The sequence below is a fragment of the Equus asinus genome, chromosome 21 (genome assembly GCF_041296235.1).
Source record: "Equus asinus isolate D_3611 breed Donkey chromosome 21, EquAss-T2T_v2, whole genome shotgun sequence".
Taxonomy (NCBI): domain Eukaryota; kingdom Metazoa; phylum Chordata; class Mammalia; order Perissodactyla; family Equidae; genus Equus; species Equus asinus.
The window spans coordinates 46,178,626-46,204,953 of record NC_091810.1 but is presented as its reverse complement, the minus strand read 5'-3'; the positions used below and the strand labels follow the sequence as shown (position 1 = coordinate 46,204,953).

General features: G+C 55.8%; 1 protein-coding gene across 2 annotated transcripts; it reads right to left on the bottom strand.

Moving 5' to 3' along the window:
- On the bottom strand, nucleotides 1–25,304 carry TKT (transketolase). Of its 2 annotated transcripts, XM_044754458.2 has the most exons (15): nucleotides 25,015–25,082; nucleotides 16,993–17,037; nucleotides 15,446–15,563; nucleotides 14,453–14,566; nucleotides 13,500–13,597; nucleotides 9,428–9,619; nucleotides 7,634–7,752; nucleotides 5,911–6,104; nucleotides 4,991–5,155; nucleotides 3,629–3,785; nucleotides 3,365–3,495; nucleotides 2,570–2,653; nucleotides 2,371–2,464; nucleotides 1,010–1,132; nucleotides 1–284 (listed from the first exon to the last, which is right to left on the bottom strand). In XM_044754458.2, the coding sequence occupies exons 3-15, from the start codon at nucleotides 15,527–15,529 to the stop codon at nucleotides 109–111; spliced, it is 1,731 nt and encodes a 576-aa protein (XP_044610393.1). In that variant the 5' UTR covers nucleotides 15,530–15,563; nucleotides 16,993–17,037; nucleotides 25,015–25,082; the 3' UTR covers nucleotides 1–108. The 2 variants fall into 2 exon arrangements, with proteins under 2 accessions (XP_044610393.1, XP_044610392.1); XM_044754457.2 differs by lacking the exon at nucleotides 16,993–17,037 and having other exon boundaries at nucleotides 25,015–25,304.
- Nucleotides 25,305–26,328: the final 1,024 nt, after the last annotated feature.

Genomic DNA, 26,328 nt, shown 5'->3' with positions numbered 1-26,328 from the left:
TTCATTTTTCTCAAAACATATTTACTACTCCTCTCAGTACATCTTGGAGCACCTCTGCCAGAATCTCTCTGAAACGTGTAGAACCCCACCTGTATCCCATACCCTTCCCTAGGCCCTAGTGACGAGGCCCCTCACAGCTTGCGCAATGGCGTCCTTGTCAATGCCAAACATCTTCAGCAGCTCTGCTGGCTTCCCACTTCTTGGTACCTTGCCAACAGCCAGGCGGGTGACAGTGACACCAGGTTCGCCCACTACTGCAGAGGACACTGCCTCACCTATGCCACCTGGGCAAAGAAAAGGAGGTGAGTCAGGTGATGTGGCCTCAGGGTGAGCAGTGGGTGGATCCCCAGAGAGCCTGGCTGGCCCCAGCCCCTTTGCCCGTCTCTAGTTTACTCCCTTACCCAAGGATGGCAGAGACGGCATATATACCCTCCTCCTCAGGCCTGTAGCCAGAGCAGACGTCACCAATCAATCACCATACTTATTTTTTTTCATAAGCTCAAATGTGGCCTCTGAATCATTTTTAACACCATCCTCTGGGCAGCTGTCATCAATGGACTAACATCTGCACTTGACCCCAGAATCTAGGCCCATCTCTTCTCCTGGGGAGAGGGGAAGATGGTGTGCGCTTATGGACAGCTACTTTGTGAAAGACAAATTCTGTGTTGCTTTCCCAGTTTGATTCTGCATAATCGCCTTAACTTTCAACTACTTCCAGGACACAAGCCACCTTTTCCACTCTTAGCAGTGAGACTGGAATCCCCACTGGCTTCCTGAGTGGCAGGGGCTCCCAGGAGCCATTCCAGCCGCTGAGAGTTCGCTGGGTCCCAGGCCAAGCCTGAAGCCTATTAAGAGGCCCTGGTGCTCCAAGGGACAGCTTTCAGTTCCCGGGCTGCAGCTGCCCTCCTGGGGCTGGCAGAAAGGAGGAAGGCCAGCCCTCCAACTGTGGCCCTGTGCCCCCCAGCCCTCCCGAGCCATGTGCCCCTGGTTCTCTGGCCTAGACCATTACCTTCGTAGTAGTGGTCCTCCACCGTGAGGATCCTGCCCTTCGTGGCACGGGCGCTGTCGAGAATGAGTTTCCTGTCCAGGGGCTTGATGGTGAAGGGGTCCAACACTCGAATGTTGATCTTCTCTGTGAGGGGAGAAGACAGAGGGGCGGGGCTGAGCGCTGGGGTCTGTCCTTTGATGGGCCCCCTGGGTGGGGGCCCTGGGAGGGGGGTCCTAAGAGCTGTCACACAGCTAAAGCTCAGCCTGTGGCCTGTCCCTGTCCTGAGGAGGACCACTTGTCCCCTCATTCCTATCAAGCTCCTGCTTGCCAACCCCCTGGTGGCTGGCTCCCTTCCTTGTCTTATCTGTGATGCCCATGTCCTCTGGCATTCTGCACCCACCTCCTCCTGGGAGCCTTCCCTGGCCTGATTTAGGAGCGTCTGGTCTCAGGGAAGAGAGGCAAGTGCCCTCTCTCGTCCCTCACACCCTGGGCCAGGGCGTCTCTGCCTTTGGACTTTCTCACCGAGTGGCATATGTGGAGCCTACAAAACTTTCCTCAACCTTCCAGATGCCTTTGAAGATGAAGAGGAAGCCAAAGCGACAGCTCCAGGGGTCTGATCTGAGATACAGCAAGGGCTTATGGGATGATTGGGAAGGGAGCTGGGGCACAGACATGAGGGGTCAGGTCAGGTGAGGACCAGCAGGATGCTCAGAAGACGAGTCTCTGCCGTGCCTGCCTCACACCCTCCCCTGGATGTCCATCCCGGATGATCTTGCTCCTGCCCCGGCTCCTTCCTCCAGTTCCTCAGAGTCTGTACATGCTGTTCCTTCTGCCTGGGCCTCTGCTCATCACTTCCTACTCACATCTGAGGTCATTTTCCCAAGGACGTCCACATCCGCCCTCTCCTTCATGCTCAGTGAGATGCGACACCTACTGTGATTCTGTTATAGGGAAGGCTAATGCCTCACTCCCCTCCAGTACCAGCAGCTAACATCTGTGAGCCCGCAATGATAATAAGGATAATTCCAGGTCACATTTATTAAATGCTCAGGACAGCCTCACGGGGCAGGTGACAGTATCTCTGTTTTATGGATGGGGGAACTGAGGCACGGCGATGTTGAATAACTTAACTAGTGCCCAGCTGAGTGGTGATTCAAGCCCCACTGGCAGGCTCCAGGGCCTCTGATCTGATCACCAGGTCGAGGCCCCTCAACTCTGGGGCCACGGGGCAGGGACTGGCCACTGCAGCCCTGGACATAGCATCATGCTGGGCACCCGGTAAGGTTCACCGTCACTTAATTAGAAGAAATGCTTTCTCATCCTGAAGACCTAATAGACAGTCGGCACCCAATCTACAACTTTTTGGGTCCCTCCTTCCTCACCTTTCTTTAGCAGATCGGCAGCAGCCAAGGCCTCGTGTAGGGTCACTCCGGCCCCAATCACAGTGACCTGGTCATCCTTGCTCTTCAGGATCACCTGAGGGTGACATGGGGGCAATGAGGCTCAGGGACTGGTGGCTTGGGGTGGGCTCCAACTTCAGGCTCGCTCTGTAGGGTCACATGGGGCCTGAACTGCACTGACCTTGGCTTGTCCAACTTGGAAATCCTCATTGTTGTTATAGATGATGGCGTTTTCTGGACGGCTGGTCCGGATGAAGCAGATGCCCTGGGACAAAACAGCGTAACTGAGGGTTACGATGTAGCACATCCAACCTCAAAGAGTGGAGTCTTTCCAGAAAGCTCGTCACTTCCCACTTGCAAACCTCCTCCATCTCATCGTCCCCTTGGAGGTGTCTGTCAGGCACCTCATGCTGACTGCTCCCTCAGCAGGGAAAAGGAGCCCCTCATCCTGTGCAGTGTGCACCTCTGCAAACACTTGTCCTGAGGGAGAGTGGCCCAACGGCCTTGCCAGCACCAAGCCCCAGATGGAAGATGACTTTCCCATCAGGGAGCCTGGCCTCCAAAGTGGGACTGCCCCAGGAGGTAGAGAACATGAGCTGCAGGGCCCTCTGGTCTATGGCAGGGCGGCTCTTGTCAGGACCATGGTGCTCAGCTCATTCTTTCTGTCTTGGAGAACCCAGCTCAGGGAGGGCAGATAGGCATCCACTGCCAGATTGGCAGGGACTGCCAGGATTCTCAGTGGGGAAAGAGTGTGGTGATCCATTAGCAATGTCTGCCATGCAGCAGGAAGCATGATGTGTGTGGTTTTTTCCTGGTCTAACTTCTACAAGCTACAAACGCCAGGGGCAAGGGCAGGAGACACCACTCTGAGGCACTGAATGACCAGCTCTGTGCCTGCATGGTGGCCTCCCCTCCTGTCCCTCTAGGGAAGAGAAAGCTAGCTGCCAACAGACGAAAGAACAGCCATGCGACTAACCTTCGTATTGGCTGCTAATTCCACTGCCTTCTCCGTAGACACCCCATCACTTGGGTAAAAGACGGTTGACGTGGGGATTGACCGAAACATGGCCAGATCTTCTAGGGCCATCTGGGAGGGCCCATCTTCTCCTGGAGCGTGGGAAAAGATACGCTGAAGTCAGACCCTATTTGTGGAATGGAATCCTGGCCCCACCCTCTCACCTCCTGGTCCAAAGTCCAGGGAAGTTACAGGTGGAAGCATCCTGGCCCTGGTTCAACTCACCAATGGACACGCCGGAGTGGGAGCCGCAGAGGTTGATGTTGCTCTCGGAGATAGCTGCCATGCGAATCTGGTCGAAGGCCCGCGTGAAGAAGGCCGCAAAAGTGCTGCAGAAGGGTACCGTCCTGTTGCGCGTGGCACAGCCCACAGCAATGCTCACCTAGTGGGCAGTCAGGCAGCGTCAGCCCCAAAGAGTGAGAGGCTGGCCAGGGAGCCCAGGACCCTTCCTGAGGCCGGCCACCTCTCGGGGAGGAGGAGAGGGGTTCTGTCATCCTGGTAACTTAATTCTCCTCCTCCCATACAACAGATTTCTGTGCACCCATGGACCCCGCAGTCTGTTTCCAAACACCGAACTCCTGTGACTTGAAATAACCATTTCAAAAGTTCTCTTAAAATTAATTTTCCTGGGGGACATTTTTTGCTAGCAACAAGAAAAGCCTTTCCCACAGCAGGCTAGTAAGCTTGGGCAAAGATGGTCCGCCCTTCCCAGGCATCTGGAAGTCTTCCCTCCCATCTCCCTCACCAGCCCCAAGACCTCTGCAGATACCAGTCCTCCCAACCCCCTGTATGCCTGCGGAGGGTCCAGGCCCCAAGTCCCTGGCCCAGAAGCACTGAGTGCATGCAGTAGTTCCAAACTTGCCACGTGCTCCACAGCTCTGAAACCCGCCTGCTGACATGAGCCCTCCTGCCCCAGACCCCTGCCAGTTTAGTGTGGACCCTCCAGCTGCCAAGGCTAGAAGCCATAGGGAGACTTCAGGCTCAGGTGGAGGAAGAACTCTGGCAAGAAGGAATGGATATTGGGAGAAACAGGACTAAACCTTGTCCTTATTTCACAACCTCAGTTCCTGACACGGGGATGCTTACCCCTGTGTGCAGGTCAGAGGCCCGCAGAGTCCTCTTATCTCTGCATCCCTCAGGGTGGCGGGGCCAGAGCCTTGTACGTAAAAGGGGCTCAGCAGACCCATCATGTCCCAGCCTCCTGGCTGTGCCTCCCTTCCACCTGGAAGGCCCTTTAGCCCCAGAGAGAGCCCATTCACCACCACGCCTGGCCGACATGCAGCATCTCCTGTGTGCACCTGCAGCCCTACTCAGCTCCCCATTTGCACGCTCATCCAGTACATGTGCACCTGGGCATCACAAACACACACCCCTCCCTCACTACTGCAGTCACTTGAGGTCAAGGGATAAATGCTGGGTCCTAGCTGTTCCTGTGGCATCCCTGGCCTGATCCACAGCAGGCACCCAGGCAGTGCCAATGTAGCTGCCCAAAGGAGCAGGAGGACCTCAGTCCTGCCCCTGGCCCCCTCAGACCCCAGCCCAAGGCTGTGGCTGGCCCTGCGCCCACCTGCCTAGCCTGGCACCCACCATATTCTGCTCAGCAATGTAGCACTCGATGAAGCGGTCCGGGTGCTCCTTTTTGAAGATTTCTGAGAAGGTGGAATTCTTGGTGTCCCCATCCAGGGCGATGATGCGGTCACTGGCATGGCCCAGCTTGGCCAGGGCCTGCCCATAGGCTTTGCGGGTGGCTATCTGTGGGGAGGAGAGCAGGAAAGCTCTGAGCACTGTGGTGGGCATGTGGCCTGGAGCTCTGCTCAGCCTCTGGGAGGCCATAGCTTTTAGGGAGGGGAAAAAGATAAAAATAGGGGCAGAAAAAGGAAGCCCAGCAACACCGGGTCCTGTGGAAGCTTAACTTCTGTAAGGTTGCCCATGAGAACTACAATGAACGTCTTGGGAGTGCCACAGCCCAGCTGTGAGGTGTCTGGGCTGCAAAAGATGTCCTAACACCCTCAATTTCCCCATCCCTGTGACAGAGGTCTGCAAACTCACCCCACTTGGCATGGGAATACACCGAGGGCCCAGGAGTGGGAAAGCCTGACATGGGTTCACACGAGGGAGAGCCCTGGAGCAGGACGGGCCTGTCTAGCCTTTGCCAGGCAAGACATGGGGAAGTCCTGAGCTCAAGCCAAGGCCCTGAAGGACCAGGGATGGGGTGGGACTCAGGAGCCATGGGCTTTGACCACAGTGCTGCCAATAGCTTGCTGTGTGACTGTGGGGAAGTCCCTTGTCCTCTCTAAGCCTCTGCAGGTAAATAATTCTGGAGCTGGCTGTCCCCATGAAGGAAATGGCAGGAGCAACACCTCAAGGCTCCTTCTCACCCCCGAACTAATCCCTTTTCTCCCTCTCCCTACTCTGCAGAGGTACATCTTGGCCCCAGCCTCAGGGAGCCCGAGAACCATGGCCACTCCACCCAAGTCGGACCAGGAAAGCGAGGCCCAACTCTGTACCTTGTCCCCAACTTTGTAGCTGGGCGGGGTGGGCATGCGAATATTGGTGATATCCACTGAGGGGGCATCCTCCTGCGGGGGAGTCGCCAGGATCTTCTTTTTGCTCTGGATCTGGCTGTAGATTTCCTGGATGACCTCATCAGCCATGTTTTTGGGGAGGGGCTTCCCGTGCCAAGACTCCTTATCTTCTACCCCTGCAGGTACAATGGAGGAGGGCAGAGGGCCAGGTCAGATGCAGGCTCCCCGAGGGCCAGGAAGCTGCTTCGGGGCCTGGCTCTCTACCCGTTGAGGGAAGGCTAGGAGGCCTCCCTGGAGGGGACAGGAAAGGAACGATGTTGTCACAGTCAAGCAGAGCCCTGCACTGGGCACGAGAGTTGAGAAAGGAGGGTGGTTGTGGTGACCAGGATTCCACATGCCCAGCACCCACTGAATAGCTAACCAGTCCCCAGGAGCTCAGAGCCAAGTGGGGAGAGGAGCGTGTGTGGGCAGATCGTCCCATCCTGTCCTCCTCTGTGTCACATCTGCACCTGCGGAGAGGGGTCTGGGGTGGAAATCACACTCAGTTTCTTGAATGGGTTGGGAGGGGAAGCCATTAGAGGGGAAGCTGAGCACAGAGCAGGCTGAGTACTGCCAAGGTCACCTGAGGCACCAGCAGGCTCCGTAGGCACCTGGTCACATGCGTCGTCTGTCGTGTGTGTCCCATCCCACCCCCTGCCCCGCTTTGCTGTGTGGGCACCAGCGAGCTTAACAGTCCTACCTCAGATCTCACCGCAGCCTGGGTAGAGCCAAGGACTGACTGTCCCAGGCAGTACCCAGCAGCCCTGCAGACCCCTAGGAACCCCCAAAACCAGAAGAGATTTCCAGATCCCGCCTGGTAGAACACCTGAGGGGTCAGCGCCAGGCAGCAGCGAAAGTCCTCATCTACCTCCAGGCTGTGCAGGTCAGAGAGCTGCGACCCCGGGCTGGGCAGGGGGGCAGCCAGGGCATGTGCATGGTAAGGCAGAACTGGCACTGGGCCCGCAGTTAGACCCCCTAGTGCCCCCGACTCCGTGTGTCCCCGGACAAGTTCTGACCACTTCTAGCCCCATTTTACCATCTTTAAAATGGACGAGGGCCATCTCCACCAGAGGGGTCTGGAGCCTCACCCGGGTGCTGGGGAGCAGCTTATGCCTGTATCCCTCTAAGGTCTAGTGCAGGAACCATCTTCCAGACCCTTCCAGGTTCTCCACCCACACAGCCTTCTGGAAGCACTTTTCCATTGCTTGAGGAGTACCTCACTCACCCCATAGGAGAGAACCTAGGTCTTTCCAGGTTCTCCTGGCTCTGCATGGGGCCTTTAGCTCAGGGCAGACAGCTGGAGTTATCAAGGATGCTGTGCAAATGCCAGCCAGGGCATCGGTGTGGGGGACTGACTCACACCAGCATCCTTTCTCCTTACCCACAGGCCCTTCCAAAGGCCCTCCTCTCCTGCCTGTACATGCCCATTGGCTGAGGCCAGCCCAACCTAGGTTCAAATCCTGGCTCAGCCATGCTGACCACTGAGTCACCTCAGGGAGCACAACATCTCCTGTTCCCCCTTCTGTGGCCCCAGTGCACTCAGGAAGGCAGCAAAGGGCTGGTACTTCCCCAGACACAGGGCCTCAGAGATATGCCCCTCCATCAGCCATAGGACCCAGTCCCAGGGGAGGGGTGGGGATGGGGAGGCAGGCTCGTGCATACGGACCTGGGATCCCTCGGCCCTTGAAGGTCTTGGCAATGATGGCTGTTGGCTGGTGCTTGGCCTGGCCAAAGGCCTTGCACAGCTCCTCCACGCTGTGTCCATCCACGATGACGGCATGCCAGCTGGGGACAGAGAAGAGGACAGTGAGGGGCAAGGGCCATGCCCGAAGACCCCAAGGAGGGTCCTGGGAAAGGTCCGCCCTTTCTCCACTGCACAGCTGCAATCTGGAAAGAGCTGGAGGAGCTGCGAAGCCTAAAACATTTCTGTTTCCAATTTGGGTTTCATTTTCTCTTTTCTCTTTCCGCATTATTTTACTCCTCTTGTTTGCCTTTGAGCAGGTTTTCCTCCGCTTTCCTAAGTAATGCAAAGCTTAGTTCATTTATTGTCTCTTTGATTCCTGATCTGCTCATTTCCTACTGAAAGCTGCTTTGGGGACAAGGCACGGGGTTTGGAATCTGTCTGCTATTAGATTCTTGATTCTGTCTGCTATTAGATTCTTGACGAATTTTCTGGCCCAATTTTTATTTAGGGGACACTTCTGATCACCCCATAGATGCTGGATGTGGTGCTGGAAACTTGTGAAAAATGAGCCGTATTGGCAAACATCTAGACCGTGGAGCTAGGGCAGGGCAACCTTGCTCTTTAAGGCAATCCTTTCGAGGACCCTCTGTCATATTAATAGGAATAAAAATAGCAGCTAATATGTACTAAATGCCCACTCTGTGCAGGCACTGGGCCGAGCACGACACACACGAACCCATTTATGCCTCGCCACAACGCTGCTGTTGCTGCCCCCATTTTACAGACAAGCAAACTGAGACACTGAAGGTGGAGCATCCCGCCCAAGGTCACAAAGCAAGTTAATGACGGAGGCAGGACGTAAGGAATCTGGCTTCAGAACCACAGGTTATGGACACAGACCCAGGGACGCTGTTATGCTCCAAGTCCTCAGCCTGATGTGGCCTTGGGCAAGCCCTTGAGACACTCTGTGATGTCTCCCTCTCTGTCCAACAGAGAGGGTATCTCCTCCCTTCACTTTCTCCCTCCATAAGTCAGTCACCAGAAATAACCCCGTGTCTGCTGTGTACTCGGGTACTGCGACTCCTCCCCGACCTTCCCTGGCTGGCGACTCTACAACGGGCGGCCCTGGAGGCCCCAGCCCAGAGTCCGCCACAGTCTCCTCGGCCAGGGCTGAGCCTGGGGGCCTGGGCCCTCAGAGCCCCCACTGCAGAGCAGTGGGTATTGGGGGCAGGGGAGGGACATCAGGCTGAGGGCCCCTCCGGATGACACTCACCCAGACGGACCTCCCTGCTTGGTAACATGTGACTCTGAATTCACAACCACTTCACTGGGAGAGGGGTCTGTTCCTCCTCCCCAGGCTGGCTGGGGCCAGTACGGGAGGGGACCACCGGACTGACATTCAAACTCTATCTGTCCCTTAGCCTCCGTGAGTAAGCCTGGTTCACACTGGGCACCCCCTCCCTCTTCACCCAAGAACAAAGTGAAGATCCGTCAGATAATGTTACACAGAAGCTCTGAGAACCCTGGTGCCACACAACCACGCAAATATAGGAACTCGCTGAGAACTGGGCCTCAGCCCACAAATCCACGATGGTGGCCTGGGCTGCCACTTTAAGTCCAAGTGCTAAGAGTCTGAAATTGTGAGCCAAATGCTGAAGAAGGGAGACCTTCTTTAGATGGGGCTTAGCCTCTAGCTTCAGCCCCTGAACCTGCAAAGCTTCTAGCACAGCCGGCTGTCAAGCTGTGAGGGTGCTCAGGCCACGGCCTCGTACTTACCCGAAGGCCTCGCAGCGCTTCTGGTAGACGTCCATCTGGTGCTGCAGGGGGGCAGGGTCGCTCTGGCCCAGGCGGTTGATGTCAAGAATGGCAACAACGTTGTCCAGCTTGTAGATGCTGGCGAAGGCCATGGCCTCCCACACGGAGCCCTCTGAGAGCTCCCCGTCTCCCAGCAAGCAATAGACACGGTAGCTGTGGGTAAGGGGAGTAGGTTGGAGGCTGACCCCACTCACCTGGGCCCACTGTGCTTGGGAAAGGAGCAGCCACACAAGACGTGCAAGAGGTGTGCAGCAGTGTTGGCAGGTCCCATTGCCCACCCCAAGTCCACGCCCAGGGGTCTGGTCAATTGGACCCAGAAAATCGGGGATTGTTGGGGCACAAGTAAAATGAAGAGTGAGGTGAACTACTCTCACTGGGCGGGAGGGGCTCGAACTGCCTGCTGCAGGGCTGGACTCACTTCTCTCCACCCTCCCAGGAACCAGGAGTGTTGGGGGAGCCCCGGGGACTGACTTAGAGGAGCCGGCTGGGCAGGGCAAGGTGTGCTGCCAGGCAGCATCCTAGAGCAAGGCCTCAGATGAACAGTGAGCACTGACGAGGGGACTTGAGGACTGGGCCCATGGTGGGGACAGGTGACTCAGAGGATGGGCACTCCCCAAGGCACCAAGGTTGGTTCTTGCCCAAGCCTGGAGCTGGGCCTTGTCCTGCCCTCAACACAGGCACCCGTGATAATTTCAAAGGCAGCACAATGGTAAAAAGAGCACTGAACTGGGATAAGCTACCCAGTGAACAGAACCTTCCCGGGCCCCTGGGAGGCTGGAGCCAAGGGGGTGAGCCGAGAGGCAGGGAGACCAGTTGAGGGGCTCTGACTCCCACCCCAGAGATGTGGGGGATGGGAGCGGCTGGGGAGCAGCGGCCACAGGCATAGACACAATAACTCCATCACTGGTGCATGGCACCCCGTGGCTCCGGCAGGGCTGGTGCTGGGTAACCCTCTCCGTGAGGTTAAGTGCAGCTGTTATTCCCAAAACACAGACCAGGAAACAGGCTCAAAGGTCAAGGGACTTGTCTGAAGGTCACACAGTTGGGGAATAGCTGAGCGGGGATTCAAACCCAGGTCTGACAGCCCAGCCCAGACCGTCCACTCCTTGCTGTCTAGGAATGTACACGCAGTGGGAAGAGCGGCAGGACTCGGAGACGCCCCTTTCCCCTGCCCAGTGTCCAGCTGCGTGGCCCTGGTGCCTGGACGGGGTCAGAGAGGACACAGCTGCTCTGCGGCTGCTGCAGGAAACGGCCCTGGAGTTGGCTGCAGCTGAGCAGCTTGGGCTTTCAGGCCTCCTTGTTGCAGGGCCAAGACAGGAGGGAGCTGGAGAAGAGGCGGGGACAGCTATGGTGCTGTCAGCATGATTCAGCACCTCTGAAGGCCAGCAGGTCAGGGAGGGCTTCTGCATCCTCTCCCTGCCCATTGCCTTCCCTTCTGTGGCCTCAGCAGGCAAGCCACTTGTCCCTGGCCAGGAGCAGAAGGTTCCAGGGCCACACTCAGAGGTCCTGTCCTCAAGCTTGTCTCATCTCTCCCCTGCAGGCTGCAAGCATATGCAGAGGCTGCAAGCGTACGCAGACGCTGCAGGGTTCGGGTCTGGCACAGCAGCTCCCCAAAGTGAGCAGCTGAGCAAGAGAGGCCTGTAGGGAACTGACTTCCCCAGAAAGGGATTCCAGAGAAGCAGATGGGCTGCCTTCCCAGCCCCACGCCCACTTCCATGGAAGTCAGACTGGGGCCAAGAGTGGCGTCCAAGCACAGCTTCAGGCTTCCAGGCCTGGGGCAGGGCAGCCCTCTTGGGCTAACAGGCTCAGGTCAGGCGGATGTCCTGCGGTCCTGAGGAGACACTGGGGAGGCTTGTGAACAGGAAAGCAGGCCCTGCAGAAGCCGGGGCTGTCTCTGAGATTTTGTGCTGCCTGAAGCTGTCAGATTTGGGGTTGGGGGCTGCAAATACCCACAACCATGAACTACCATGAAGAGAAGGCACCCTAAACAGAGGGTTGACATTTGTTGTAGAGGTTTTAGAAACTGCCTCAAAGGTCCAACCACAGAGAACCGCCTAAATGGGTCATAGCAGATCCATAAAACAGAAGGTTGTGCAATCATTAACATGAGCTCTCGACAGTTAAGCTCGTGAGAAAATGTTCACGGTGCTGAGATGTTTCTAAAAAGCAGAATATAAAATTGTGTAATGCTAGGATTACAAATTTGTAAGGTTTTTTTCACAATATCATGGAGGAAACATGATATATTGCTAGTAAGATTTAAATGGGGGGGTGGTTAAGAATAAGGAAAACATTCCTTTCTTTTTAACACTTTACCGTATTTTTCAGATGAGTAGGTATTTTATAATCTCCCCAAAAAATTACTTAAAAGAGAAATGAAAGAGTGCCAATTTGATGTACGCTCCCTGGTTAATGGCTGGGAGAGCTGAGACTGGAGGCCAGATCTGCTCTATCAGGACGCCACCTCCAGCCTGGCACGGCCTGTTAATTCCCTTCATGCCCCCGCCACCCCTCAAGGTATAGTTCGAGGGCCTGAGCCTTAGCCAACCCTGGCTGCTGGGAACCCAGCTAAACCCCTTCTCCCTACACCAGCTTGTTCCATTATATTAGGGTCAGGAAATGACCCTTCACAGGGAATTACTTCAAGCAACTGTAGGGAATAATTAACTCACATCTCTGGTTCTGCGCCAAATAAAATACTCTTAAACATACATCCCATTCTTTGTGACTTTCTTCATTTCATGGTGAATCACTTCTGGGTGTAGCCGAGCATGGCCCCAAAGCCCAGCCAGGAACTGAAGGCAGACACTGTGCTCCCAGGTGACACTGGCCTGACAGGGCCCGGAAGGCCCCACAGCCCCAGCCCACCTCCTGGAGAGCCAGCTCAGGAGCCCCCTGCCCTCAGATCGGCCTGCACATAGTGGGTGCTCACTGCGGAGTAGCGTCCAGTCAGGCTTCTTGCAGCCACCAGTCCTCAAAGGGCCGCAGTCACCACCACAGCCTCCTGACCCACCTGGCTGTGGCCCTTCTCCTGCCAGTGGGGTGGACTGTGGGGCAGTGGGGAAGCCACCGGCTTCATGGCTGCGCCCTTCCTGCCACCTGCAGGTCAGGCTCCATCAGGCCCTCCTCTAGGAAGCTTTCTACCCACAGCCTTCCTGACCCTCCTGTGCTTCCCTCAGGCCCCTCAGAGCAGCCTTGGGGACTCTGAATATGGAGACTCTGGACGTACGCTGTGAGTGCAAATCCTGCCCCACCTAAATGGGTCATAAGCAAGCATCTTACCTCAGTATCCCCAATCTGTAAGAGGGGAAGCTGTACTCATGTACCACTCAGCCCACAGGGAGCTTATCAAGATGAGCATGGAGCACAGCGCCCCCAAGAGTAAAGGACTGAAGAAACCCTCTGACAAACTGCTCCCCTTAACAGCCTGCAGCCCACACTCCTCCTTTCCCCAATAAAGAGACCTGTTGGCAGGCGCAGTCTGGCCACAGCAGACAGCCCTGTGGCTGAAACCTGCCTCAAAGGTGTCCTCCTCCAGACCGCCTGGCGCTGGAGCTGCAAACCAACCCTGCGCAGGTCAATCTCTCCAATGTCTGTTTTTCCCCTGGCTGACAGGTGGGGCTCAGGGATGCCCAGAACCCTCCCGAACACACAATCTTCTCCTTTCAAAAGAGAAAGGCAAGTGGCTTGGGCCTGGGCTTGTGGCACTTGGTCAGACACTGGGGATGAGGGCTTCTGAGAGTTCTGGGGTCCGCACATGCCTTGAGGGTAACACAGGAACTTATGAGCTAAAGCACTCTGGCCAAAGTGCATGTGGTTGGGAGCACAGGCCCTGGATGCAAACCCGGCCCTGCCAGTCACTAACAAGGGACTCTGGGCAGGTCCCTGCACTCCTTTGAGGCTATTTCCTCCTCTGAAAAGGGGGCTGGTCATGGTACCTGCCTCAGGCCACACCTGCACGGTTACTTGGCTCCCACTCAGCCCAAGTCGGCAAGAGGAGGTGCCCGGGGGCAGTGGGGCGTGGGAGTGTTACCTGGCTTTGTCGAAGTACTTGCCCGTGTAGGCCATCCCGCAGGCAGCTCCAAGGCCCTGGCCCAGGGAGCCAGTGGCCACGTCAGTGAAAGCTTGTTTCTGCCATAACAGGGTCACAGTTACTCTCAGGGCAGAGGAGGAAGCAGTGTCTTTCCCCAGCTTGCCTCCCAGGATCCTGGCCTCCTGGCCTCAGGGGCTACAGCAGCCACAGCCCCACCAGACCCAGCCATGTAAGCTGGGTCTGCAGGAGGCCCAGCCCCGGGGTGGCCTCCCCCCAGTGTGACTTCTCATTCTCATATAGCAGCACTTGTGGGTGTGGTTCAAATCCCAGCTCTGCTCCCAGGGACCTGTGTGACCTCAAGCCACGGACTGCACCTTTGTGGGCCTCAGTCCCCTCACGTGTAAATGGAGCCCACATCATCCACCTCCCAGAGAGGTGGGGAAAATTCATGACAAAACTGACAGAACATTTGGCCTGAGTGGGCGCCCGGATGGGGAAGTGACAGGTTCATGGTACCCAGGAACTCCAAACATCTGCAGGGATTAGAACCTGAGGAGCACACCGGGCCCCTGTCCTGGGGCGTCACCAGCATCCTGCTGTGACCCCCTTACTGACTCCCAGGTGACCCTCTTCTCCTGGGCTGTGTCTGTATGGCCAGGGAGGCCAGGAAGGGAAGGGGAGCTGGGGTTCTGGTCCTTGGGGAGAGGCCTTCCCTGCAGTCCACCCTCAGTGCCCTGGGTGGGGTCTTCAAAGGGCCCCACCCTTCAGCACCAGCTTGGGGCGAACAGCGTGACCCCCCCAAACACCCATTTCTTTCCTTCCTCACCTCGTTACACTCCTTGGCTTCTCACCACCTTCGGCTCCTCGGTGGGTGCCCTGCCCCCTGCCACTTGCCCCCGGGGAAAACAGAAGCAGAGACAGAGGCCTGTGCGGCTCCTGGCGGACGCACTTACCGGAACAGGGTGCCCATCCAAGTCAGAGGTGATCTTCCTCAGGTTCAGCAGCTCCACCTCGGGCAAGAAGCCTGCTTCAGCCCAGACAGCGTACAGGATGGGGGCTGCATGGCCCTGCCAGGGGACGGGGGGGTGAAGGGGGTGAGATGGAAGCTGATGCTTAGGGGTTGTTCCCCTACACACTGAAACCGGGGCCCAGCCGCGCCTGCCGGGCAGGGTATCCATTTCAGGGTGGAAGCGAGTGAAGGCCACTTCCCTCCTTTCATCCCTCTCCAGCCCGGAGTTCCCACAGCCAAGGCCGGGCAGGCCCTGGGACAGGTGCAGGGGGAGCACAGCTGTGAGGCTGGCAGAGGCCAAAACCCCAGCAGGCAGCCGGCTGCCCTAATCCCCAGTCTCTGGCATGTGAGTGGACTTGGACAGACTTCTAAGCTCTGATGCCTGCCCCGGGAGACCAGAGGCCATGGGGCCAGGCCTGGGCACAGGTGGATCTCAGGGGTTGTGGCATGGTTTGCGGCCGTGATTCTCATGTGGAAGTGGGGGGACAGGGTGCCCCATCCCAAACCCTGCCGTAGAGCACCACCACTCCTGAGGGGGCAAGCCATGGCCTTGGGGGTGCTGGGACAGCATTGCAAGATGCGTGCGGAAAGCCACAAAGCTGTACCCCAGACCTGTATGTTGAGTCCTGTCTGTCAAGACCAAACACGGGAGCAACATCCAGCAGGTCATTCCACTGTCTCCTATTAATTAAGTTGTTTATTCCTTACTCTGTGCTAGGTCAACACAGAGCAAGACACCAAGGGAGAGGCTGTGATGGGCCCGGCCAAGCCGAGCAAGTGGAGAAGGAGCCTGGGAAGGGTGGGCCAGGGCTGGGTTTCCACCAGGGGAGGTCTCCTTGGAGATCACTCGCTGCCAGCACCTTCTCATCATTTCAGGGCCTACATGACACCCAACCCCAGGCAAAGGGCAGTCAGCGGTGGGCAGCTGGGCTCCTACCTTGGAGAGCACAAAGCGGTCGTTGTGAGGGTTCCGGGGGTCCTGGGGCTTGTAGCGCATGGTGTGGAAAAAGAGGACAGCCATGATCTCCGCAGCACTGCAGCATGATGTGGGGTGGCTGTGGTCCAGGAGAGAGGCGACACATGCATCACAGCCCTGGACCCCTGACCTACGGGGCTCACCCCAAGCCCGCATACAGGGACCTGGGACCTGTGTCCCAAAGAGTCACAGGCCTGGCTTATCACAGAGGCACGTGTTCTTGCTCCCTGAGAGGGTTGCATGGGGTCTCAAGGAGGCCGTTGCTGGCAGCTTGGGGTCTGGGCCAGCTAGTGGGTGCCATGGACTGTCACACCCTCCCAGGGACCAACAGTCCAGAAGAGTGATGGCAAGTGAAAAATTCTGGGACTGGACTAGCATAAGAAAGGAGAAGTCCAGGAGACCACGCACACAGCAGACCCAGCACATGGTGGCACCATGGCTGGGCGGTGGCTGGTGCCAGGTGGAGCCCAGTCCTCACCTTGAGGCTCCTAGGAGGAGTTACAAGGATTCAGCAGCTGAGAGCGGTGGCCCCTCCACCACTGACCAAAGAGCTATGTCCCAGTGGGACTGCCCAGGACTCTGCCCACTTGGGAGGGGCAACCCTGTGCTCCCAGGCCCCCAGGGGTGCCGGTCTTGAGTCCAGGGGCACGGAGTAAGGGACTGAGCCTCGTGGAATTACCATGAACCTCCCAGCAGCCTTAACATGTGGGGCTGGGAGTCTGAAAAACTAGACTTCAGGCTGTGCAACAGCATCACTGGACTAGTCAGCAGCTTTGCGAACGGGCCTCGAGGGCTGGTGCTGCCACCTAGACCCAGGCTTTGTGCAGACTTTAAAAAGGCAAAACACACAATCTCATCTTCTACAAAGGCTACAATCACGTAAAAATAAAAATCCCTTCTGCCTGTGACAAGGGCTGAGGTGGAGCAAGAGCCTGCCCTTCCAGCCTGGAGCAGTGGGGTCAGAGGGTCCCCCTTTTTTTAAGCCTCTTATTCTAATAATTGCACAGTTATCTGAACGGCTGCTGGGCAGAGGAATTCTCAGGAGAAAGTGCAAGGATTCCATCTTCCAGATCAGACTTGTTCAGGTTCAGGTCTCCGAGGACCCACTTGATGAACCCAGCCGGTGCCCACAGGAACGGGGCAGAGGCTGGGGTTCCTGCCGGGACACGCCGTGGTCCCAGCTAAGCCTGAAGCCCTCTGCTCCACGGTTCTGTTAAGACGTCCGCCTCAGGTCTCGTGCCTCCCAGCCTCCCGCTCCACGCAGCCTAGCACAGCCCTCTCACGCTGCTCTTCGAGCGAGGTCCTTCGCCCTGAACACGCCCAATGCCAAACCCAAGGGCACATGCAACACCTGGAGTTCACAGGAGCCTCCCTCCTCCCCTGCAGTCGGCCCCCCACCAGGTTAGGGGTGAGTCACTCCCAGCACAGACACATTAGTAGGGACATCCAGAACTGTCCATGCTGGTTTAGTAGTCACATTCCCAGCACACAATCATCTTATACTTAACCATTTCTACGAACTCCTGGTCACGGATGGGGAAAAGACACTAGACCTGAAAGAGGGAGGTGAGGAAATGTAAACGAGAAACCTTTCTCTGCCTGGGAGGGACACAGCTCCCTTGTTCCTAGTGCCAAACTTCAGCGGGAGGACATCCCAGTCAACACCAGTCAGCCTGACCTCCTGCCCTTCCCATCTCAAGGGCAGCCCGGTCCCTGAGGAATCCCGTATCAAAAGCCTCGACTGTTATGAGAAGAGTAGGGGAAGGATGTGGACAAACTGCTCTGAGGAGAAGGCAGGCAGGCAGGTGCAGGGCTCCGCCTGCCCTGTCCACCTCGTGACCCAAGCGTGACGTTCCTACCTGGCCGCCTGGAAGGGGCTTCAGGGATAAATGGTAGGTGCAACCACTTTCTGCACATGGTGGAAGCATCCCCAAAGCCAGGCAAAGGGGACGTGGAGGGAGGGAGAAGGTCAGCACAGACAGACGCCAGAAGTCAAAAATTAGTTGATTTTAACTCTTCCCTGATAGGCCCAGGACGGGGGAGTGAGCAATATTTTATTCTCTCCAAAGTCTGCATCCGGCCACACTGCTGGCATTGTGTTCACACCACCAAGTAAAAGCATACAGAATAAGGGGTCTTTAGGGGCCCAGTGTCCACCCTATTCCACCCCAGAGCTTTCAGGGAACTCCCTCGGCAAAGTGTCTGGGGTGGGGATAGGAGCTGTGGGACTTGAGCAAGTGCTCTACCCTGAGGCTCAGCTCCTTCACTTGTAAGTGAGGATGATGGGCGGGATGGGGGTGTCCAGGAATCCCAGGAAGATGATGAGTTTGAAGTGCCCAGGTCACCATCAGCTACCACCATCTGCTGCAGGACAGATGCTAAACTTCTCAGTGCCTCCAACTCCTCATCTGTGGGCTGGGACCCTGACGGGGCAGGCAGGAGGGAAGGACTGAGATAGGACACTGTAAGCTGTAAAGCGCTGTGCACACAGGAGGCAGTTACTTTTAAGCTCAACCTACTGGAAGCCCTTCAGGGCCAAAACCTATTGAGTCTGTGGCCTCAGGGCTGAGCTTGTCCTGAAACCCTGGCCTCCCCTGGGGGACATCTGCTGGTGGAGGCCCCACCCCATGGTGGTGTGTATGACACACCCATGGACACACACAAACTGGCTAGGGCCAGGTCGGGGTGGGGTCGGATGGGGGGCTGCAGGGTACTTTACCTGATTCTTGGTGATGCACAGGGGTTACAAGTTCATTAAAAAACCCTGCCTTGGCCTGAAGAGCCCACTTATAGTCCCAAGGAGTTCAGTCTACGAAGGTGATGCTGGGAGCTTAATAAATTAAGTTTCTCAAAGACGTCCCCCACCTCGGGGAGGACACACATTCTTCCAGAGGTTCCCTTACCAGGAGGGTCTCTCTCATCCCTTTAGCATTCGTTCTACCTGCTCAGTTTCCCTGCAGGAAAAGTGCAGAGAAGATCCTTCACCCCCGTGGCTGGTTCCTCTCCATTATCAAGAGGTAAGAGCTGTCAATTCCACTCAAAAAACAGTGCCTCTCCCGCCGGACAGACACTGGGCCTGAATCACCAGGAGTTACACGGTTTCTCGATAAATGAACAAACCAGGGAGGCCAAGCACCCATAACAGCCTCACCGAGGCAATCCTCAATGCTTAAAAATACAAAGAAAAGAAATCTGTTATGGAGAAGAAATAAGGACCCAAAGACCAAAGCAAGAAACACAGGAGTTGAAAACCAACAGGAAAGATCCAACTGAAAAAGTTAGAAAAATGGAGGGAGCTCGAAGACAGTAGAAAGAAGATAATCAGACCAGAAATGTATGAAATAGGAAGCAGATACACAATTTAAGAAAATCAAAGCCAAGGTTAGTTCTTAAAAATAAAAAAAAAACAAAGGAAAGACTAAAAATTCAGCAAACTTCTGACAAGGCAGGATCCAGAAAAAGAGAAGAGCAATATTAGAAAGGAAAGGAGGGACGTACAAACGGACGATAAAATTCTCTGAACAACCTGATGCAAATAAACTTGAAAACAGGAAAACTCTAGGAAAAAATAATTTACCAAAAGTGAGTCAAGAAGAAATAGAAAACCTGAAGAATCTTTTAACTATATTAAAAAGAAACCAAATCAGGAGCTGCAGATGCACATTACCTAAGACCGAGCAACTCCACCCAAGGCACATACTACAGCAGAACAGACACGTGAGCTTCACGCACACTCTGGAAACACACCCGGGAGTGACCACATTGCGTGCAAGGGCCAGACCTGGAGACGGCCCAAGTGTCTGTCAACAGAATAGAGGAGTAATCACAAGAAGTTCACAGAATGCAACACTACGAGCAGGGAGAACGAGTGGACTACAGAGATCCAATGGCAACATTATTTCACAAATACAACATGTGAACAAAGCACACTGCAGGAGGACCTGTTGAGGAGGGAAGACCACTCTGTTTAAGAACATACACAAATGTTATAAAACTATATGAAAACAATGGAATGATAATGCAAAACTCAGGGTGTAATTCTTTCGGGGGGGGGGGAGGGAAATGAGGATGGGAGGGACACCCAGGATGCTGGATGTCCTAGTTCTTGAGCCTGGTGGTAGGTACACACAGGTTCATTATTTATAACATATGGACACTATTTATATATATATTTTTAGGCATTTATCTTTTAAAAAAATACTCAGGCGAGAATCCCAGGATGCCAGGGCAAAAGTGAACCTCAGAAGCAGTCCTTGTTCTTCGTGTTCCCCAAACTGCCCGGGCTGGCTCCTGCCTGCAAAGACTGCCTGCAGAGCTCTGCCCCATGGTGCCTCTTCCGAGAAGCCCTCCCTAACCACACCATCTAAGTACCTCTCCTTCCTCTCCCTCATGCTTGCCACCACCTGTGGCAGTTTATTGCCTGTCTATCCTACTGCAACACAAGCTCCATGATGGCAGAGAATCTGAGCTTTCTCACTGTTGCATCCTCGGGCCTGAACAGCACCTGGTTCAAACAAAGGACACAAATGAATAAACGACGTATCCTGGCTCCAAGACCCTAGGGATGTGACCTCTCTGAGCCTCAGTTTCCTCACTGTAAAAATGAGATGGTAACAGAATGTGCCTGAATGAGGTAGTGTATGTATACAGAACTTGGCACAGTGCACAGAAAAATGGCAATTGCTCAGTAAATATTAGCTCTTAGCATATCAGAGATTAAGTCTAACCTCTTCCTCATTTTGAGGACTAGACTACTAAGGTCCACAGCAAGGAAGTAACTTGCCAAGGTGACACAGTCTGCTATCAGAAGACCCAGGACAAAAGCAAAATCCTAAGAGAAACTGATGACCACATAAACAAAATGTGGTATATCCACACAATGGAATATTCAGCAATTAAAAAAAAGTACTAATTCATGCTAAAGCATGGATGACCTTCCAAATGTTATATAAGTGAAAGAAGCCAGACCCCAAAGACCTCATTCTGTATAATTCCATTGGTATAAAATGTCCAGAAGAGTGAAATTTATAGAGCGGTTGCCTGAGAGCTGGGAGCGGAGGTGGGCACGGGGAGGGACGGCAAATGAACACGAGGGGTCTTCTAAGCGGTGATGAAGTGTCCTAACATTGGATGTGGTCAATCCAGTAAAACTTATTGCAAATCACTGTTAATTTACTAAAAGCCACTGAACTGTACACCTAAAATGCTATGATTTGTAAATTATACCTCAAGAGAGCTGTTAAAGATTTGTTTTTAAAAGGAAGAAAAGGTGCCGAGAATCCTGTAGAGGAAGTTCTCAAGTGTGCACACGCCCCTGCCTGGTTGTGCAGCTCTCAGAGGTGACATCGAGACCACGAGTGCAACTGACTTCTGAGCAAGAAGCCCAAACAGTGCGGCCCAGTCAGCCAGACCCAGCTGCCGATGGGATCCCCCAGCTCCCACAAGCCCACCCCACTCTGAGTGGATTCCACCTTGCCATTCAGGGCACGAGCACAGAGACTGCCTGAGGACCCGGCTCTGGGCAGGTCCCTGCCCTCAGAGACTGCTCCGGGCACCCAGGGCAGAGAGCTGTGTCTGTGGCAATAAAGGAGTTCCTGATTTTGCAGGACCAGGTTCTAGTGACAACAGGGCTGCCGAAAGAAGTGAAGTCCAGGGGTCAGAGCTCCCAGAAGCCAGGAGAACATCTCAGCCAGACCCTAACCAGGGGGCTGCACCCGGTTCTCAGCTTCAAGAAACACTGACCACCAGCCCTGCTGAGTTCAGAGGTCACTCAGGCAAAGAACTGAGTCACTCCAGGACAGCCAGGTGTCTTCACCCCGAGTTGGGAAATGCTGCTGCTGGGGCAATCTCAACGGGCTGCACTCTTGCCTCAGTCAGGGCCAGGCTGGGGCGGAGGCCACCCGAATGGTGAAGCAGGCCCTGGCAGCAGTTTTCTGCCCAGACAGGCTGGGCACACATGGGGCCAAAGACCCAAAGGGCCCTGGGCCAGGAAGGGGCCCTCTGAGCATTCAGCCAAGGCATCCCCAAATACCAGAGCTGGGTAGAGGGATGCAGTTCCAGCCACTTCCAAGTCCCATGGACACCAGGATGTGAAACCCACAACAGCAGGGGGCAGGACCCCAGAGACGGCTCACTCTGCTCCTCCAGGCCCTCTCCTGGAGTCAAGCCCTGGTCAGTGAGAACTATGAAATCTTTACCACCAGCCTCAGCAGCCAGGCCACTTCTGACAAGGCCATTGGGTTTCATTTGTTTAAAGCCTGGAAGAGCTGGACTCTTGCCACAGTTCCCTCAGCATGTGGAGGGAGATGACCCCAGAGCAGCTCTGGCCAGTGTGGGTGCCACTTCCACAAAGAGCCCTCTGTGAGGGCTGTCCCTCCACGCCAGGCCAGCCCCCCTGCCAGAGGCCAGTGTCCTCACTCCCCGGGGCATGGTGAGATCCACTGACACATGGTCAGTGATGCCACAGGACTTCACCAATTCCTGAACTCTCCAGTCTGGGTCCCCACTGACAGATGTCTGAGGCCAGCCTCTGTGGGTGACCATGAAAAGACTTGACCAAGGTGCTGTTTCACATCCAGGACTGTAAGCTCTCCCAGAAAGGGGAGCCTGACAGGATGGTCACTTTGGCTGTGACTGCCACGCAAACTGGGTCAGGGCCTCAGGGAATGGTGGGCCTGAAAACAAACATCCAGGGGCCAGAACACTGCCCTGAGTTGGTCAAGTCTTCCTTTACTATTTTATGTGCACACCCATCCCTCTTGGCACACACCTTTCAAAATCTTTCTTGTGACAGGGATTGCTTAGCAACATTACTTCCTTCCGAAAAGTAAGTTTTTCTACGTCCTTCTTTCCTGCATCTTTTACACACACTCACAAACACACTGTATTTTACACTCTCTTTTTTCCTTTTTGCAAATAGACACTTTCTGAGTTCAGTGGGTTCCTCCCTAAGGCATTACATTGTAAACCTGGGTGTAACTCTTGTGGCCACACACAGTATCTTTCTCCATAGAAATCAGTTTAACCACCTAATGAAGACCCAGGAGACCCACTCAACACCCCCTCCCTTTGGGAGGCCCCCCACAGTTGTACACGTTATCTCATTTCTCTCAGAGTGCCTTTCAAACTGACTGACATCTGCCATCACTGCACCTGACCTTCCCCTTTCCAATTTCTCTTCGTTCTCCAGCCCAGTGCTGCCCGTCTGTCCAAGAAGTCTTCCTGGTAACACAAGCCCCTCACCGGGCAGCATGGGACAGCCACCAAGGACCAGAGTGGACAAGTGACTTAACACACTGGCCTCAGCTTCCTCACCTATAAAATGTTCATATAATAGCGTCTGTCTCACAGGGTTATTCTCAGGATGCATGAGACAATATTAGCAATAAGGGGTGCTCTGCTTCACACCAGGGATGCCCAAGTGGCTGCTCACTGACCCTCTAACAGTCTGCAGGTCTTATCTGGCCATGTAAGATGCTCAAATGTCTAACAGTATTTAGTTGGGTAACTTGCTGTGTCTCTCCAATCAGCACCCTACGAGCCTAGCTAGACAGCTCCTAGCACAGAGCAGGGCTCAACAAGGCCCTGCAGGGCCAGTGACCCCAGGAAACGGTCAAGGGAAGTAAACCCAGTAGCACCCAGCAAATCATACAAGGTGTGTAGACCTAGTGTGTGCCCCACACAATGGGTAAGACTGCTATAAACCCAACAGAGACAATGTGTCCAAGCGTGCACGCAGATGGTGTGGCGGGAAATGGCCTGCCAGGAGAGGTCTAATCCCTTCTGAGAACCGGGTATCTTTTTTTTTTTTTTGCCTTCTTCTTCTCCCTCAGAAAGCCCCCCAGCACATAGTTATACATTCTAGTTGTAGGTCCTTCTGTATAGGTCTTTCTGGCTGTGCCGCGGGCCAGCCCCAGAACTGAATGTCTTAAAGGTACAAACGGTCAGGGGCCCGCCCCATGGCCAAGTGGTTAAGTTCACCCGCTCTGCTTCGGCGGCCCAGGGTTTCGCCAGTTTGGATCCTGGGTGTGGACGTGGCACTGCTCCTTAGGTTGTGCTGAGGCCATGTCCCACACAGCACAACCAGAAGGACCTACAACTAGAATATACAACTATGTACTGGGGGGCTTCGGGGAGAAAAAGGAAAAATAAAATCTAAAAAAAAAAAAAGTACACAGGGTGAGTGCATACCCACCTGAAGGTCAAAAGAGATTTACTTATTAATAACATATCCTGTATGAAATTGGCCAACAGCTAGAATCTTGTCATTCTTCTAAGAAATCGCCCCCCAACCAGCCCTCAAAATCGTTTCATGAACCCATCACACTGCTGTCTCCACAGCCCCATGCCAGGGCCCAAGGGAGCAGCTGGAATCTCTGAAGCCACCCTGAGAGTGGGAGCTGCTCTCACTGCCATTTAACGGAGGGAGAAACAGCCTCTGAAGTAACTCACTGGCCCATTCTCTCAGCTACCTCACTGAAGGCCTCCAGCTGCCCGCAGCCCAGTTATTAGCCCTGTCCCTGCTACTGGCACCTTCAGAGGAGGCTCCTTGGGATCAGCAACAGCCTTTCTCCACCTTCTGAGCCCGAGGGCCCGGGGGCGGTAGGATGTTGGGGGAGGGGCGTCTCGCCTCAGCCACCGGGAACGTGCAGTGGGCCCTGCCCCAGGGCTGCATTCCCTACGCTAGAGCCTTGGGTTCTCTTAGCATTCCAAGTCTCCCCTCCCTCACCCTCCAGAGCCCGCCTCCAGCCCCAGGTCAGATCTTAGACCTCCCCTTTACGGCGGGAGCCAGAGTGCTGCATCCACATGGCCACCTTCCTCCCCACTCCCCTCACTTGGTGTCTCAGCAGTCTCCTGCTCCAAACACGTCCCCCAACCCAAGGGTGGCAGGAGTGTGAGGGGGCGAACGGGAGGGTAGTGTGAGCTGGGGAGAAGGCCGGGCCCCAGCCTCCCTACAAAGTAAGGGGTTAAAACAGGCGCTCTCGTCTAGGGCAGCTTGGGTTCAAATTCCAGCTCTTGGCGCTTTGGGGACCTTGGGCAACTGACTTAAACTCGGAGCCTCAGTTTCCCCATCCGCAAGGTGGAACGTTACCAGCGGCGGCCACACACGCTGTAGATGGGGTCACGAGGGCCGCGCGTGCAGAGCGCACGGCCCAGGGCCTGGTTGCTCAGTGACAGAGCGATAATGGTGGCCTTCCCGGCATGGCCGGCCACGGGGCTCTGCGATGCACGAGCCGCGGCCCCCGCATCACAGGGCAGCGGGGAGCCGGCGTCCGGCGCGGGGCAGGGGCCTGCGCGCCCCGGGAGCCGAGGCCCGCGGGCGGAAGCCGGGCCGAGAGCGCGCGGCGCAGCGGAAGGTGCCTCCCGGCCCGCCGGCCCTGCGAGGCGCGCGTCTCCGCCGTCTCAGCGTCCCCGGCCGCCTCCCTCGTGGTGCCACCGTGCAGCGCGACACGGAGCCGGCGTGCCCGCGGCCACCGCAAACGGCTCCCAGACCCCGCCTGAGCCCTGCCCGGGCCCGCGCCCGCACTCACCCCGAGCCGGCCGCCGTGGTGGCCTGGATGGAGCTGATGCGCAGGCGGTTGGCCGTGTCCTTCAGGGCCTGCAGCTTCTGCTGGTCAGGCTTATGGTAGCCCTCCATGGCGCGGCCCGGCGAGCACAGGGGGAGGACGCGGACAGGACCAGGACGCGGAGACGCGGAGGCGGCGCGGCTGCCCGGGCAGCGACTGGCAGCGGCCGAGGGCGGGCGCCGCGCGAGGGCGCGTTAAGATTCCCGGGACCCGCCCGGGGGCGGGGCGTGCCGTCACCCCAGGCCGCCGGCCCCGCCCGCCCGCCCCGCCCTCCGGCGCCGGTCCGCGCCCCGCGGCCACCTCCCGAGCCCGAAGTTGTCCACCTCCCTACCGCCACCCACAGCCCCCCGACACTTGCGTGTCAGGCCGCACTGCCCTCCGGTATCAACCACACACACAAATAGTAATAACAACCCCAGGCTCTAGGCTTGCCTCACAGTTTGCCTGTTGACTCGCATCTTATTGCGGACCGTTCTGGCTCCTTCCTGCACGGAGCCCTGGATGGAATTCAGAGGGGAGGCTTCACTGTTAATTCCGTTTTACAGCTGAAGGAATTGAGCCTAGCAAGGTCAAGCAAGGTCACGGGGCTCTGCCATAGCAGACCGGCTCCATCCCCGAGCCCTAGTCCCGATAGAGGGAGCTCAGGGCTTCAGGGGCCTGTAAGGGGAATCGGGAGTATGAAAATAAGAATAGTAGTAGTAATGATAATAGCAGATAATGTTAACTGAGAAATTACTGGAGACAGGCCCTTCACAAGTTATTAGGGCCTAATAATACTGCTGACTCAGGGAGATTATTGGGTTTGATTCCAGGTTGTAGGGACAGCAGCACCCACTTCTGCTGGTACCAGACCCCTGGCCCCTAGGGGGATGGCGCTCCCCAGGTTGGGGGTGGGGAGGGGACTGTCATCACAGACACTGTCTATAGAATCCACCCACCGTACATGCCTCATGTGGTCCATACAATTTACAACCTCTTACACAAGAGGAGGGTGCATTTTACAGAGGAGAGATAAAGGCAGGCCCCTTGAATCAGTGGCTGAGCATGGGCCTGTGCCAGATGGGTCTGATGCGGAGCCCCTGAGAGAGTGGAGGGAGGGAGGCACCAGTGGCCAGGCCCTGCCTGTGTGCCCTCTGTGTCCTTTGCATAGCCCACACTCAGAGCTCTGGGTCATAAGGACAATGGACTAAATGTGAGTGAGTCCCCCACCCCACCCGCAGGTGCTCTTCGGCTGGCCTGGCTCCCAGATGCCTAGTCAGACCCCAAGTATAGCAACTC